The following is a 16,292-nucleotide window of genomic DNA, read 5'->3' as shown; positions in this document are numbered from 1 at the left end:
GCGTACCAGACACTCCCCGCTTTCCGCGCGCTTCCCGAGCGCGGAAAGCCCACGGGTCCGGCGCAGCAGCGGCTCGGCGCGGGAATTCACGGCAAAAGGCCCACGCGGGAGCCACTGATCTCCACTAGGCGGGAGCCGGCGCTTTGCTATGGTGACCATAGCTTTGCTGTTCCTCCATACTCCATGCTTTGCTGCATGCTTGGGCAAATGTAGAGTGTACTAGTACTACTAGTACACTCTAGCAAATGCAATGAACGCGCCAAATAACGCTGTCCTAGTGGAATTGCTAACGCCACTGAAGCCAGAATAATAAACATATTTTTTTTTTCTTTTCTCTAGCTGCGGGTCTGACAGCAGCAAAAACGCAAGCAAAACTCGCGTAACGCCCATTAGGAAACCGCGGAGCTGGTAAAAGTTTGCTGCGTGACTGCGCCAAATGCTGCCGGCGTCATGGCGTCCGTGGAAGCAATCGCAGGGGCGCAGATTGATTGCTCGTTGACGGGCGAGGCGAGACTGTCAGAGGATGTGGGTGACATACCGAAGGATTTCGAGCCCGGTGCGTCCAAAGATCCCATCATATTGTCGGTGGACTGTTCATGCGAGTTCCAAGGGGACGGCGGAATGTCCAAGAGCACCATCGACGAGATTGAAAGGTCCGCCTCCGATGTGCTTCAGGTGCGCCTCATGTTTCTCGCACGTAGTACGTTAAGGTTAGCTTTTGCATCGTCGCTAACATGTGGCTGTTGTCGCGTCTCACGAAGGGGAAGGCAAAAAAAAAAAAAAAAAACGAAATCTTTTTTTTTTGTTTTGCAATTTGGGAAGTGTGTAGTGCCTTTGTGCATTATATTCCACATTTGTGCTTTTCTTAAAAAGTATTTTTTGTGGCTGAAAACCAGTTTTTTCGGAAGCAAGTGGCGAGTGAACACACATCCCAGAACAAGCCCCTCGTATGCGCTCCATGCTTACGGTCCACTTTTCTAAAAAAAGAAAAAACAACTTCGTGCACGAAAGCCAAAATGCTTGTCTGGAGTCAGCTGTGTATAAGCACTTGTCATGTAGCTTCTAAGGCAGTCCGAAGACGCTGTGCACCTTTTTATTCGCACTTGTACTTCGGAGCGCGTCTATTCGAACAATTGCAGCTCCTAGCTTCGTTACACCTTGGTCTTCAGCAAGTGTCGATTTCGTGCCATCCTATACAGCTCTCTTGTAAACGCGAATAAAGGGGTATTCAGACGGGGGAGAAATGCTCGGGGGATAATGGCGGAGCCTAGTGACGTCAGCTCGCGAGGAGAAGTCTCCACAAATGCCCCCCACACACACGGACGAGGCGAACGGAGGGGGAGACCAGTGTTACTGGACTACTCTGGTGGCTTGCACCACCCGTTTGACGAGCTGCTGACGACGAGCTGCAGACGACCATGCATCTGCAGACTGTACACCCGCTGCCGCTCTCTGCAGGAGCAAGTGCAACAATGTGGCCAAACAAGAGCCCGAAATTCCGCCATATCCCCCACCGCCGGGGACTGTTTGTCCTTTCAGGGGTATTCAGACGGGGGAGACGAGGGGATTGCGGATTGCACCATTCCAAAGAAGCTCGAGACCTTGCCCGCCTGCATATGAAGAACCAGCAAAGGGTCGACAGCCTCACTTATATGTCGGCAAAAATATAGGAGCTCACTCAAGAAATATATTTTGCTCTGAGGGCTCACTCAGACTCTAGACTCACCAAAATTTTCCTCAACTAGACTCACTCGGACTCAGACTCACTAAACTTTTTCTCAGCTGGACTCACTCAAACTCATCAACATATTACTTAGCTGGACTCACGGTGAAGCCGTGAGTCCAGTCCGTAGGCGTAAAATTAACATTTTCGATCATGGTTTCAATCCTCTTTAACGCCAATATCTCCCATAATCAGTGCTCTACAATACGCCTGTTGATCTTGTACCTTGAAATGCAAGGGATCATCATATATCATCATTATCATATATCAATCCAGTAAGGACATTTTTATGAAATACGCGACTCGCACGAACTTCCAATGAGTTTGCAGGGGGAGGTCATGGCACCCCGTCACCTAACTCACGCCTCTGATCAATAGATATTGAGGTGGCGCTGAATGCTAGTGTGCTGAGATAGGTGTGAATGGACTGGAGCATAAACATAAACTTATATAAGGCTGATAGTAATGCTGAAGATGAGTAGATAGGACCATAAGTCCGCAACAAAAGGTGGAGCTCACTCGGACTCATAGACTCACCAATATTTTCCTCAACTGGACTCACTCGGACTCAGACTCACTAAAGTTTTCCTCAACCTGACTCAAACTCACCAAAATATTACTCACCTGGACTCACTCAGGCTCATGGCCTGATTTGAGCCTGAGGGAATCTGAACGAGTCGACGCATGAGTGAGTTTGCCGACCTATGCCATCACTACAATCTTTGGTGATGCAACATGGAATCCCAACCTGACGACTGTGTCTGAATTTGGGCACCGATTCGACGAAGTGGACCCAGCGAAAAGCTCCTGCGGCAATACTTTGGGCCGTACAAAATAATCCGATGTTGTGGTGCACTGAATTATGAGGTTGTACCTGATGGTCTAAGATCATCACCGTGGCGCTGCGCTTGACCCGAGGTTCTCCACGAGGTGCGCCTTAAGCCAGAAAGGGACACTAAGTAAAGGTTAAAGTTAAGTGCCACGCTCATGGTGTGCTCGCGGCCAGTTCGCTAGCTTCTTACAAAGGTGGTATTTGGTGACCTGACTGTATGACGAATATAAATGACAGGTGCTAACATGACAGTCATGACATGCATGTCGTGTAGGGCATGATTTACATGTCATGCTCATGGTGCGCTTACGGCCATTTTGCTAGCTTGATATACACCAAAATTGGTATTACAGGACGTGACTGTACAACGAACATAAATGAAAGTTGGTAACAGGACAATCCTGACATGGATGTCGTGTAGGGCATGATTTACATGCCACGCTCATGGGCCGCTCGCGGCCGTTTTGCTAGTTGATACACACCAAAACTGGTACTGTGTGATGTGACTGTATGACGAACATAAATGAAAGGTCCTAACACGCAAATCATAACACGCATGTCTTGTACGGCATGATTTACATGGCACTGTCTTGGTACGCTTCTGGCCGTTTTGTTTAATGGATATTGTTATGCCAGGATTCCCAACCCAAACTTCCTTGCTGCGGGAGGGTATTCAAGCTGGTAGAACATCTGACGCAAGTGGTGTCAACATCGAAAGACTGCCTGATGCAACCAGTGTCAGCACCAGCGAGATGCCTGATGCAACGGGTGCCAACCAAGGAAGGAGTCTCATGCAACCCACGGCAACTCCTGCGGTGCGCCTGACGTAACTGATGGCATTCCTCACGCCACGTGCAGCAAGCCGTCTCATCCATGGATCCGATTCAAGGCAACGACCAGCGGCGGTTCCTGATTGGAGGCTTCGAACTACTGGCTGATGCGAGGGATCCCAGGGCTATAAAAGAACCAAGCTGCGTGGGTAGACGGGGACAGCGAACAAAGAAATCCCGGGTCGTTTTCACACCTCAGTGCGAACCCAATAAGCTGTCGGCCCCAGCGCCGAATATGTAACGCCTCTGTTTATATGTATATAAATTTTGCCTCAACCCACCATCGCCTTGTCCGCTTTGTCTATCAGCTCTGTGCAGATGCATGTTCAAGCTGAGACACCTGATACCCAACAATATACACCAAAATTGGTATGGCATGACATGAGTGCATGGCGAACATAAACGACAGGTCATGCACTGCATATACCGGAATATATATTTCATTATATTAAGGATTGTACATGCATGAATGCGTGACAAACATGCGATATACAGTGAACTAGATGTCATAACATGAATGACATCATTTGCTTCAAAGGCAAACGAGGCGATGTATGCAGCTCTTTGCTGGCTGCTTTGCATTACATCGATTCCCACAGTGCATGGGATCTGCCGGATTCTTTGCTAAGTTTTGCCAATTTTCTCTTTCTTTCTTCCTATATTTTTTTTTTCTCTCTTTTTTGTGTCTTTCTTTGCCTTTCCATTCCTTTCTTTCTCTCTTCCTCTATTTTTCTCTTTTTAGGTCTTTCTATCTTTCTCTCACTTCCCTTTCCTAACCCCTTGATATACTATACAAGGCTATGCTCTGCTGGCGTGCCTGGATAGCCGAGTGGTTAAAGGGACACTAAAGGTAAATATTAAGTCGACGTTTATTGTTGAAATAGCGTTCCAGAAACCTCGTAGTGCTTGTTTCGTGCCAAGGAAATGCTTGTTTTGAAAGAAAATCATGTTTTAGTGGTCAGCACGGTGTTAGCGCACTTCAAATCACCCGCCTGAATGAGCCTTCTGACCCAGCAGTTGCCGTGCCGAACATTACCCTCTTTTACTGCCCGGCCGCCGAAGCTACATTTTTTTGCGCAACAGCGGTCATCAACCTTGCCAAGACGCAGCCACGGGCCACTCCGAAACTGTATAGTTCGCTGTAACGGAGCTTAGCTTGGCCAGCAGCGGCAGCAGAAAGTACAGTATCGACAGGACGAAAATAGCGAGAGCCAAGCACACGCAGCAATATGTGATACCAAAACTACCACTGAGCTTGGCGAAAAGGGAACATTTGAACCACTCGCGCCGTTCCCCATGGTAGCGCCAAGAAGTCCTTTTTTTCATGAATCAAACAGAAATGAACAAGCAGCATTTTATTACATCTTGTGATGCACGGAAGGTTCTTTTTTATTGCTACTAGTTTGATTAGTAGTGGTTAATTGTTCTGTGGACTCTTTGACGTCATCGGGATCATTTCCAAAATGTCCCACTCGTGGCGCTCATCGTGTCCTACATTTACCTTAATTTATCGATTACTAGAGCACTGCTGTTGATACTATTGACGTTTTAGATGTTCTCACACATTGACCTTTCACTCAGAGATAAATAGTTATTTGCCTTTAGTGTCCCTTTAAGACGCTCGCCTTCAGATTGTGGGTACGCAGGTTTAAATCGCGCCTTGCGAAGAACTTTTTCTCCTAGAATTTTTGTCTGTGTTTCTCTCTTTCTGTACTTATCTCACCCGTCAGAGTGATTGCATCCCATGCCAGAGCAATTGGTTCACGTGTTTTGACAGCAAAGCAGAAGATGAAGACGACAACGAAGTGGAGCATGTGCCGGTCTCGTAGAGCAGGGGCGGTGAAGCTGTGGCATTAGCGGTTGCTAGGCAATGCGAGGCGCTCGAGGGATTTTTTGTGCGCACCAACAATTTTATGGCTGAATTATAGAGCTTCGCTGTTAAAAAGCAAACAAACCCACGTGCCAAGCGAAACATTATTCGTCCAGTTGTATCGAGCACCCCATCAAGATATTGAGTTCTTTTTTTAGTAAGTGAAATAGAAAGTGTGCTCACAGAGTCAATGTCATCACGTTTCGTTTCAGCTATTTCAACAGTCAAGCAGGTTGGCTATTCCTTGTTGCGATAAACAAGGTTTGTGTTATCAAAATATAGTATACGACCACAATCACTGCAGTGGATAGCTAGGTGACCATGAGCACGTCTTTGCATCTTATTATCGCGATAGCAATTATATGGACACTCTCGGCCGGTTTTTGCTGTCACCGTCGCCGTCATGTCCTTTATATGTATGTATTTATATATATTTTTATATATAGGAATATATATGTATGTATATATATATATATATAATCAGCCACAAAGAAAAATAATGCAGAAAAATTTTTTCTGATGCGCGGAATCGAACTGGCGACCTCTCGCTCCGCAGCGCAGGGCATTAGACGGCTAGGCCTCGAGGCGTAAGTCTTTCAGCATGCTAACGGTGAGCTATTTATATACACCATTTACTTCAGCGTGCTTTCTTGGTCACCAGTGAGATGGCGCGAAGGGTCTGAGGGGCGCGCTGTAAAGGTTGTTGCCCCGCTCGTTGCGATGCACGTGTGCCACCTGCCTCGCCAGCACTTTGCCCGACAGGGTGTGGTCTCCTGCGCGCGCGCTTATCTCGTGAGGGGGTGGTTTTTATGTCTTGTACTTTCATTGTGATGTCTGCGCTGAAGTTAAAGGGCGTACGAATATTACTTTGCTCACTGCAGCGGTCACGTTTTGCAAAAGGAGAGCGCTGTTAAAACAGAAAGAAGTGGCAACTGTGACAGCTGTTAGTTCATACTCATCCTGTGTATACCTGTGCGTTCGCTTCATGCGTCCTTCTTTAGGTTTGAGCAGCATAGTTTAAGTGTCGAGCTGGGACACTTGTCCTGTGTGTGTTCTTTTCGTGCGTCCTTTGCGCTTGAGCGACGCGCTGGAAATTTCGAGCTGCTTTCCATTCTTTGCATTACATTCCAAATTGTTGCTATCACATTCATTGCTTTGCCGTTGCAGCGAAACTGTGACTTTTTTATCTTGGTCTCTAAGCCGCTCATTCCCACTCTTTTCGGCCATCCCCTGTGCACAGGCTGTCATTTGTAGAATACCATTGTCATGTGGTACGTTGATCAGACCGTTTATGCGAAACTTGAGGTTACGCAAAACCATTTCGCTTAAAGGGGTCATGAACAACTCCTTGGGCTTGGCGTGAAAAACACCCTGGAATATGTCGGACCCTTCCCAGGAATATATAGCCGAAAGAATTTTTTGAAGAGCTAAAGAAGGACCGGAGGTATAGCGATCGCAATATTTACCCTCTCAACTCGCTTCATTCCGAAGGAGAGAGGGAGCGCCATTCGAGGTGCCCCGCCCAGTGCCTTACGTCACCTCGCTTCAATGTTGTGTGGTTTCCTTTCCGCGTAACTTGGCGGTGTTGACGGCTGCTGCTGAAAACTAATAGTTCAGGTCGGCTGCTTCTTGCGGCGCGGTCTATCGCGACTGGGTTGTAAACGCTGACGCGATCTATTTGCATTGATACTGTCGCTACTTCGTTTCTGTCGCATTGATATTGATACTTCGCATTGGTACTCTCGTTACTTCGCTTTGTGACTTTGCTCATGTCGTTTTTCCATCAAATCAAAATTAAACTAAAAAGAAAAGCCGGCAAGCCCTCGATGCAGCCGATTGGCACGGCATGTACACTCAGTATATGCTTTTAGATAACGAACTGGCCAAGGCGGCCTGCCTCAATGCACGGAATAAAATCCCGTGCGGAGAAAACGCGACGCAAAAGAAAAAGAAACGCGATTCTCTTTAAGCGGCCGCTGTGAACGGGAGGAAACGAGATAAAATGCCCTTCGACCTTCGGACGGCTGCAGCCCGCCTGCTCGTCGGCAAGAGTGAGGAAATCAATGAGACTCGTCGGAATACAAGTGAGGTTTGAAAAAGCGTCGCGACATATGCGCGCGCAAAGGGGGAAAAAAAAAGCAAGAAGAAAGAAACGCGAGAAGAGAGTCTTCTTAGGCTGGCCCCAGCAGCGTGCGGGGTGCCCTAGCCACGGCCGCTGGATGAAATGTGCCCTTTTTCATCAAGCAGCCGTGCCCAAGCAAAACCGTCATGGGCAATATACTGGACAAGGGTGTCAATGCAGGCTAGTTGGTATTTCATTGCAGGTTTTTGGGTGTAGCGCCGCGTACCAATTCGTCTTACCATTCGTACGCGGCGCTACACCCAAAAACCGTCATGGGATTTCCTTGGCAGGGTATTGGCTTGGGCTAGTTGGTATGTCATGACGAATTGTATAGCGCAAACGGGGTACTTGGACAGACAGAGAAAACGAGGACAGGCGCTGTCCTCGTTTTCTCTGTCTGTCCAAGTACCCCGTTTGCGCTATACAATTCGTCATTTCCTTGGCCTTGTGAACGCCGCTTCTGAACTGCCCAGCTGTGTCGGCCGTGTGTGCGCGTTTTGTGTCTGCTCTTTGCCGTTGGACGTGAAATGCATGGTTTGATGACAGTGCAATATGCCTTACTGCGGGTCTTACTGCGGGTGGGATATGGTGTGACAATGTCCCGGTGACTCAAGCGAACCTGCCGCTGTGTATATTATCAAAGAGATGATGGGCACTCTACGTTCGCGGTACCATCGGGAACACAATGGTAAGTAATACTTATTTTTCCTCTGTTCGTGCGTCCTTATCGTCGCTCGGGCAGCTGTATAGGTGTCATTCAGCACATTGCGTCGCGTGAAAAGTGCAATGCAAAATCGAAAAAGAAAGAAAAGTCATTACGCTCACATAGCGACGATGTGTAATGCGTGTTTAGAAACTCCTGTGAATATAGCACATGCCTCGCACGGCCAGCTAATCGATGCGCGTGCGCCTTGAAAAAAGATGTTTGTACAACATAATTTCCTTCCTTGCGATAAAGCATAAATGAAGCAGCGTGGTTTCAAGGAGTATACACTAAAGCAAAAAAAAAAAAAAGAAAAGAAAGCCGCTATTATCACGCTGTTATGTAATGAATTGTGCATTGAGGCCAAATTTGTTTTCTGTTTATGCTGTTTTCATGCTTGATTTGCTTGTCTTGATCCTCCGTCTCGATGTTAATTTGTGCGTGTTGACATGTGGCATAATCGTCACATAATTATGACCATATTATGAAACATAATTATGGCCATATGATGTGACAGACATCCGCTAAGTGACAGTGTGTGTTGTGAAGAACATGGATTTTATGGTATTGTCACTTCATTTGTCACATATCAGCACTGGAACTTGCCAGGGTTACATATGCATATTTATAGCCTTTAAGAGATGTATTAGTTATGCAAGGCTATTTTAATCTCATTAATATAAGTCAGTTGAACCTGTTGAACCACCTTGTTGAATCACCTTGTTTCTTGCCTCTCGTTATTTTGTTCTGAATTATGCTGCCCTAGTGTTTATGATCTGTACACAGTATTATCACTGTTGACAATATCAAACAAGGTAAGAACGCTGGTATTGTGTCCAGGTCTTCTTTTGTCCTCATTACAAGAATGCTGTTAATTTTTGCCATGAATCAATACCAAGTTGCCCAATATCCAGTCCTAAACAGAGCAGCTGTGGTTGATCAAGAATCTAGTGTCCAACGTCTTTAAATACAAAGCGAACCTCACTAACATTCACACCCCTTTACACTATAATGCTAACTTGACTGACATCAATATCTACCCGAATGGTGGTACACAGGACAAGAGTAACGCTTCTGGTGTTGTTTCGCATTTCTTTACCTTCCTGTATTTTTTGCCCTGTGTACTTGAAAAGTTGACAAGGAACTACTTAGCAGCCTCACAGTTTTGCATTTGTTTCATGTTTTGTTAAAAGGTCTGCAATAAGTATAGTGAAGTGTGAGTCCTTGGCAAGAAATTCATTTTTATTGACACAGAAAGCTTAATGAACTTCTTTTTTGTATCATTTTCAAGAAGACATTTCTGGCAAAGCAGCAAGAGTTGCTTGCCCACTGCTTGTGTACGAGACAGTGTATTGTGGGAACACTCTACTGTGCCTCATTGTACACTATCTCGAACATTTCTTACATCTTACAGCATTTGGGCAAATACTGGGATCGATGCAGAGTGTTATGCATGATACTGCGTGCAACCTTTCCAGTAGCATGTCCATTTGAAAATTTCGCATTGTTCAAAATGACACTTAGTGGAACCGGCTTTATTCAGCAAACTTTATTCTAAAATGGACAGTTGGGCGAGTTGATGCCTATTTCATAGTTAAAGAAAGTGCAGAAAAAACCCCCACAGCACAGAGAAATGAGAATGAAAGGCACCGGACGATGCGCTACTAGCAACTGAAGTTTAATGCAAACCACAGAAAGACATACACACACAGTATGAAAAAACTACAAAATGAAAGAATCACGCAGTCGCACAAAGAGTGAAAACATGTCCAAAAAAGCCAAGCGCGTGTTAAACTTCAGTTGCTAGTACTGCGTTGTCCTGTCCCCTTCATTTCTGCGTGTGTTGTGGTTTTGTTTTGCTGCTTTCTTTTACTATGAACTTAAGTCCCGACTGCTTTACAGCCTCTATAAGTGCGTGGTCAAATTTTATTCAACCGTATGGCATATTAAGTCCTAGGATCCAATGTGCCAAACCATCAGCCACTATTTATAGGAAATTTTTAATTTTGGGCACATGATTGCCGAATTTCAAGTTGATCTTGAAGCCATAATGCTGGGCTTAATTTTCAGTGTGGTAATTATGCATAAGCCATGAAGTGAGGAATTAAATATGAAGAACTTTAAGTTGCAGATGGCACTAGCTGACATGGATATATTGTAAACATAGATGTACTAATTATGCATAATACAGTCGAGCCCGACTATATTGAACCCGTTTATATCAAATTATCCCGTATATCGAACAATTTCTAAATACGGTAAATTTACATTGAGAATATATAGCGAAAGTTACTGTTACATCGAACGAAAATAGCAACGACAAACGATATATCAAACTCCATGTGCCTCAAAAGTGCCCCAGCAAGTTGGCTTTCCCTTGCGGTGGCGGGGAAAACTGCCGGCGCCACCCTAGAAAAAGTGGTTTAGACCCGGTTGTGCACGGGCGAACACCCCCCTGCAAGAAATGATCCTGGCCCGCTCGCAGCGCTTACAGCCAATCAGAGGCCGTCGTGCTTTCTCCGAGGCGCGAAGGCGGTAGAAGTGAGCGCCATTTTTTCTTTCTTTATGCTTGTGTGCCTACTGCTGCCTGTTTTTTTCGAGTCCTCATTCAGCGTGGTCCGTGCTGGTGGTGTTGCCTGTTGGTGCTCTGTGAACCTTCGTGTCGGCAGGGAGCTTAAGATCGACTTGCTCGGAGCTCTTTCTATGTTGAGTAGATCGTGGGCAGATGTCACGAAGGAGACGATCCAGAACTGCTTTAGGCATGCCGGCTTCTGCATGCATGGTGATAACACCCCAAATTCCGATGACAGCACTGAAGACACCGCAGGTGTTTCCGCCGAAGTTTGGAGTGAGCTGGCAGAGTTCCCGGGAGCTATCGACGGATTGACATTCGACGAGTTCGTCAGTGCGGACGATGTCGCCATCATGGGTGAGCTACAAGATGAGGACTACGTTGCAGACGTCGTGCCGACCACGAGCCAAAGCGACAGCAATAAGGAAATTGACAATGGCCCATTGCCTACATCCTCCGAAGTGATTAGTGCACTTGCGTTGGTCCGGCGCTATTGCGTGAATGTGGAAGGTTGCGGCCTCAGCTGTTCCGACTCGTTGGACAACGTGGAGGCGTGCGTGCTGTCGCAGGCAGCAAAGTCGTTGACACAGAAGAAAATCCAGGACTATTTTGTTCCGAAGTAGAGCACGCAAGTAAGCCACCATATTAATAAAGTACTTTTCTTATTGTTATGTACCTTTGTGTCAAAATCCTATAGCGGGCCTATATCGAATTATGCCATATATCGAACTAATAAACGTTTTTTGGCGAGTTCGATATACCCGGGTTCGACTCTAGAAGTATTGCTACATTGTAGTCATGTGATAACGCCGACAAGTTCCCAGGCATAATTCTAGAAATTTACGTTAGTTTTCAGATATCTGTGAGCAAATATGTGCAGCAATATATGAAGGCAGCTTTGTCATTTTGTGGGCATTGCTGAATGCTTTTATAAATTGTGGTAAGTGGATCTACAATCAATTTTAGACTTTTCTGCAGGAAACTCAACTGTATGATCATGTACGACATGTTTTGATGCCATAGTGCAAACTAATGCAATAAAAATACTAGAACATGCCTATCTGCATGGTTGCATATTTCTCAAAAGTAAAGCTAGCCTTATTGTACTAACTTAGTTGTCTTCATGTGTAATCTGACACCAAGTTCCTTGTGCATCTCGTTTCTTTGGATTGTGCTTAGATACTGGCACTGTGAAGTGCACATGTCGATAGGCATTATGAGGAGGTTTTACACACTACTTTCATGTTGCTTTACTGCTGTGAATTATATATAGTGCTTGGGCTGTACTGTATATGTTGTTCCATGTGTTCAGTATTGGGTGCAGGTTCTCTGCACAAAAATGGAAATATGTATATGCCTACACTGAGATGAGAACTGGTACTGTTTTGATTACAATACATTGGTGCTCAAATGGGGTGTTTTACAAGCAGGAGTTGACCCGACGAAGCAGTGGTTACTTTGCACAAGGGCTAATACGAAGCAGGCCAGCGATCACACTATGTCTTCTTTCTCTGCCCTCTTGCTCGAGCCACGTGTCCACTACCCCTTGTCCACTGCTTGAGCCCTGTGTCCACTGCCTTCATTACAATCATTCCCGGGCAATCAGGGAGCCATCCTGGCGACCTAAGGGCAAGTGTACACAGAAGGGTCATCATACTGCTTGAGCCGAGAGACGTGCACGATTTCCCTTCCACGACGGCGCTTGTCCGCAGATGCGTCCAGCGGCTCTACGAGGTAGTTGACAGGGGATGTTTGTTGTACTACCCGATAGGGTGGTACCTCGAAGTCGATGGAACCCATGACCACACCAATGCGTTAGGAGCAAAGCATGTAGGTGTAGTCAAGGCATCATGGCGATGTTTTTGGCGTGTCTGGTCTTGTGATGTGAACGCTCGAGCAAGCTGGCGACATGTCAGGGAATAATGAGCAACCATTTATGGACGATGGAGTTGTAGTTGCGGCGGTAAAACAGGTTATCCCGAACAGCGATGTGTTGTGCTTGGCGGCGAAGGGTACGGGAAATGGGAGCGGCCGTGTGGTTTGAAAGAAAGTACAAAAGCGAAGAGATCCAAGGGTCTTTGTGTTGCTCAGAAGGCATGTCAGAAATGTTGATGGCCATGGCACCGCTCGCGGAGATAGATGAGCAGACAGGCTCAGAAGCCAACGGCGAGCGAGATAAAGCATCGGCGTCGGAATGCTTCCGGCCAGAACGGTAAACAATGCAGATGTCGAATTCCTGTAAGTGTAATGCCCAACGAGCGAGCCGATCATTCGGATCTTTTAGGGAAGATAACCAGCATAGCGCATGATGGTCAGTCACTATGTCGAACGGACGTCCATATAAATATGGTCGATACTTTCCAATGGCCCAAATGATGGCGAGGCACTCTTTTTCAGTAACAGAGTAGTTCTCGGCTTTGGTGAGGGTGTGGCTGGCATGGGCAACGACGTACTCGTCAAAGCTATGCTTGCTTTGGGCAAGTATAGCACCGAGGCCGACCCCGCTAGCGTCCGTGTGAATCTCTGTTGGAGCAGACGGATCGAAATGTCGCAATATGGGAGGCTTCGTGAGGAGGTGTTGGAGTTCCTGAAAATAATCGTTGCACGCCTGTGACCAGGCTGATAAATCAGAACTGCCGGCAAGAAGGTTGGTCAAGGGGGCAATAATGGAGGCAAAATTGCGGACGTAGCGGCGGAAATAGGAACATAAGCCTATGAAGCTTCCGAGCTCTTTGATTGGGGTTGGTTTCGGGAACGCAGCAACGGCACTAAATTTTGTAGGGTCAGGAAGGATACTGTCGTTGGAAACTACGTGACCTAGGATGATAAGCTTGCGAGCTCCGAAGTGGCATTTCTTCAAGTTAAGTTGAAGTCCCGCCATGGAAAGGCACGTAAGGACTTGCTCGAGGTGGCTGAGGCAGTGGCGGATCCTGAGGGGGGGCGGTAGGGGCGATCGCCCCCCCCAAAGACTGTGTGACACGCCCCCCCCCCCCCCCCTTCCCTCTAGTGCCTGCGTCCACCTCCTTTGTCAGGTTGCCCTGGCTACCACTGCCCAAACCGCAGAGGAAGCTAAATGGCTTGAGCGTCCGTTTCCAATGCAGAAGCTACCGGGTTCGATTCCCAGTGCCGCCGGACACCCGCCGGTTTTTCTAAAGAGTTGCCCCAGCCTGGCAGTTTGTGTTCTGGGCACTCTAGATGGTGCCGTCGTCTTTCCTCGAACTTCTCTCACCCCCTTTTCATGTTTTCCAGCGACGAGGAGCCTCTGTTCTGCTATTTTAGTCCCCCTCCCCTGGACAGGAGGATTGAGATAATGTTACGGGTAGCTTAGTAACTATTTATTAAATCGTTAAAACAGCGCAGGGTGGACAAGATGGCGTCAGTCCAGCAACAACCAGAGAAGCGACGTCGTCTTCCTCGTCTTTCATGCAGCCACGCTGCGGCGGCTGTATGGTATCATAACCCCCCGGCGGTAGAAGCACCGTCTCGGTGCTTAATCTACACAGATGTGGTTGAGGGAGGGTAATAAGGCTTGAGCCTAGACACGTGAACGACGTCGCTCGTAGCTGATGATGACGTTGTTGGATCGGCTGGGACGATCTCATATGTAACGTCAGTGATTTGGCGAACGACACGGTATGGTCCAGTGTACCGTGACAGGAGTTTCTCAGAAAGCCCCACACGCCGAGTGGGAGACCAGAGGACCACAAGAGAACCCGGAGAAAAGTGCACGTCTCTATGACGACAATCATAGAGCTGTCTTTGGTGCTTCTGCGAGGCCTCGAGGCGATTATGGGTGAGTTGGCGCGCGTGGTCGGCGCGGGCGATGGCTTCGGCGGCATATTCGGTGGCGGAGGGCAGCAAGGTGTCCAAGGGTAGTGCGGGTTCTCGTCCGTATAGGAGATAGAATGGTGAATAGCCGGCAGTGTCGTGACGCGAGGAATTGTAGGCGAACGTCACATATGGCAAATGAATGTCCCAGTCCTGGTGATCAGCCGCAACGTATTTCGCGAGCATGTCGGTTATGGTCCTGTTGAGGCGCTCCGTGAGGCCGTTCGTCTGTGAATGGTACGAAGTCGTAAACTTGTGTTTGGTATTGCAAGACCGCAGGATTTCGTCAACGACAGCTGAGAGAAAGGTGCGGCCACGGTCAGTGAGAAGTTGGCGAGGGGCTCCGTGCACTAAAATTATGTCGTACAACAGAAAGTCCACAACGTTGGTAGCGCAACTCGTCGGAAGCGCTCGTGTGATAGCGTACCGCGTCGCGTAGTCTGTGGCGACAGCAATCCATTTATTTCCGGAGCTGGAGAGTGGGAAAGGACCAAGCAGGTCGAGACCAACTCGAAAAAAAGGTTCAGCGGGAACGTCGATCGGCTGAAGGCATCCAGCTGGAAGGGCAGATGGCCTTTTGCGGCGCTGGCAGGGCTCACAAGCGGTGACATAGCGTCGAACAGAACGGGCAAGTCCAGGCCAAAAAAAACGATGACGTACACGGTCGTATGTGCGGGAAACGCCCAAGTGGCCCGCCAAGGGAGCGTCAAGTTGGTGCAGGATAGTCGAACGCAGGTGGGCTGGTATGACGAGGAGTAAGTCAGAGCCGAGTGGATCGAGGTTGCGGCGGTATAGGATCCCGTCTTTGACGAGATACATTCGTAGAGGCGCGTCGCGAGGCGTTGACTCAAGTTGGTCAATAATGGCTCGTAAAGAAGGATCCTTGCGTTGCTCTTCGCCAATATTGAGCAGCTGCGACACAGAAAAAGCGTCTGCGATGGTGTCAGTATCGGTTGCTTCCTCCACAGGGTAGCGGGATAAACAATCCGCATCCTGATGCAATCGCCCTGTTTTATACGTTACAGAGAACGTGTATTCTTGCAGGCGTAGAGCCCAGTGAGCGAGTCGTCCTGTGGGATCCTTGAGTGAGGCTAGCCAGCAGAGCGCGTGATGGTCGGTGAGGACACGGAATGGGCGCCCGTATAAGTATGGACGAAACTTGGCGACTGCCCACACAAGAGCGAGGCACTCGCGCTCCGTAATTGAATAGCTGCGCTTGGCGGGAGAGAGCAGTCGGCTTGCATAGGCTATAACACGGTCGTGTCCACGTTGGTGTTGCAATAACATTGCTCCTATGCCATGCCCACTGGCGTCAGTGCGGACCTCGGTTGAAGCTGATGGGTACCTGGAAGCTTAGTAACTGTTTATTAAATCGTTAAAACAGCCCAGTGTGGACAAGATGGCGTCAGTCCAGCAACAACCAGAGAAGCGACGTCGTCTTCCTCGTCTTTCATGCAGCCATGCTGCGGCGGCTGTATGGTATCAATATTCTTCTCGACTAGAGACGGTTACTATCCTATGCTTTTCTCTTCTTCTTTATCCAAGAACTTCATCTCCTCAACCCCTTGCTTCCTCAGCAAAAGGGGGTGGCAGCTTAAAGGAGCATTGACACAAAAAGTTTGGATCTTGTTTTTTCTACGACTCACTCATTACGGATGGAATGCTAGTTTCCTGGAGCGCGCGACGGTTAATTATTTGTAGATAGTTTTATAGCGCCCAGCCGCAGTTTTGGTTTCAGAGAGCGCAGAGTGAACACAGAATAGTTATCATGTAAACAATTATTTGTATTGAGAGGGCAGCCACCATACCGCA

The 16,292-nt window shown here is 47.7% G+C and overlaps 1 protein-coding gene across 2 annotated transcripts in view; it reads left to right on the top strand.

Annotated features, from left to right (window-relative positions):
* The first annotated feature begins 440 nt into the window (after positions 1–440).
* LOC119395603 (vacuolar fusion protein MON1 homolog A) overlaps positions 441–16,292 on the top strand; it is a 332,663-nt gene continuing 316,811 nt past the window's right edge. For both annotated transcript variants that reach the window (XM_049416693.1, XM_037662580.1), the window contains exon 1: positions 441–675. In XM_049416693.1, the coding sequence (XP_049272650.1) occupies positions 451–675 (225 nt within the window). In that variant the 5' untranslated portion in view covers positions 441–450. The remainder of the gene's footprint in view (positions 676–16,292) is intronic.

The sequence above is a fragment of the Rhipicephalus sanguineus genome, chromosome 6 (genome assembly GCF_013339695.2).
Source record: "Rhipicephalus sanguineus isolate Rsan-2018 chromosome 6, BIME_Rsan_1.4, whole genome shotgun sequence".
NCBI lineage: Eukaryota > Metazoa > Arthropoda > Arachnida > Ixodida > Ixodidae > Rhipicephalus > Rhipicephalus sanguineus.
This window is presented reverse-complemented; position numbering and strand designations above follow the sequence as displayed.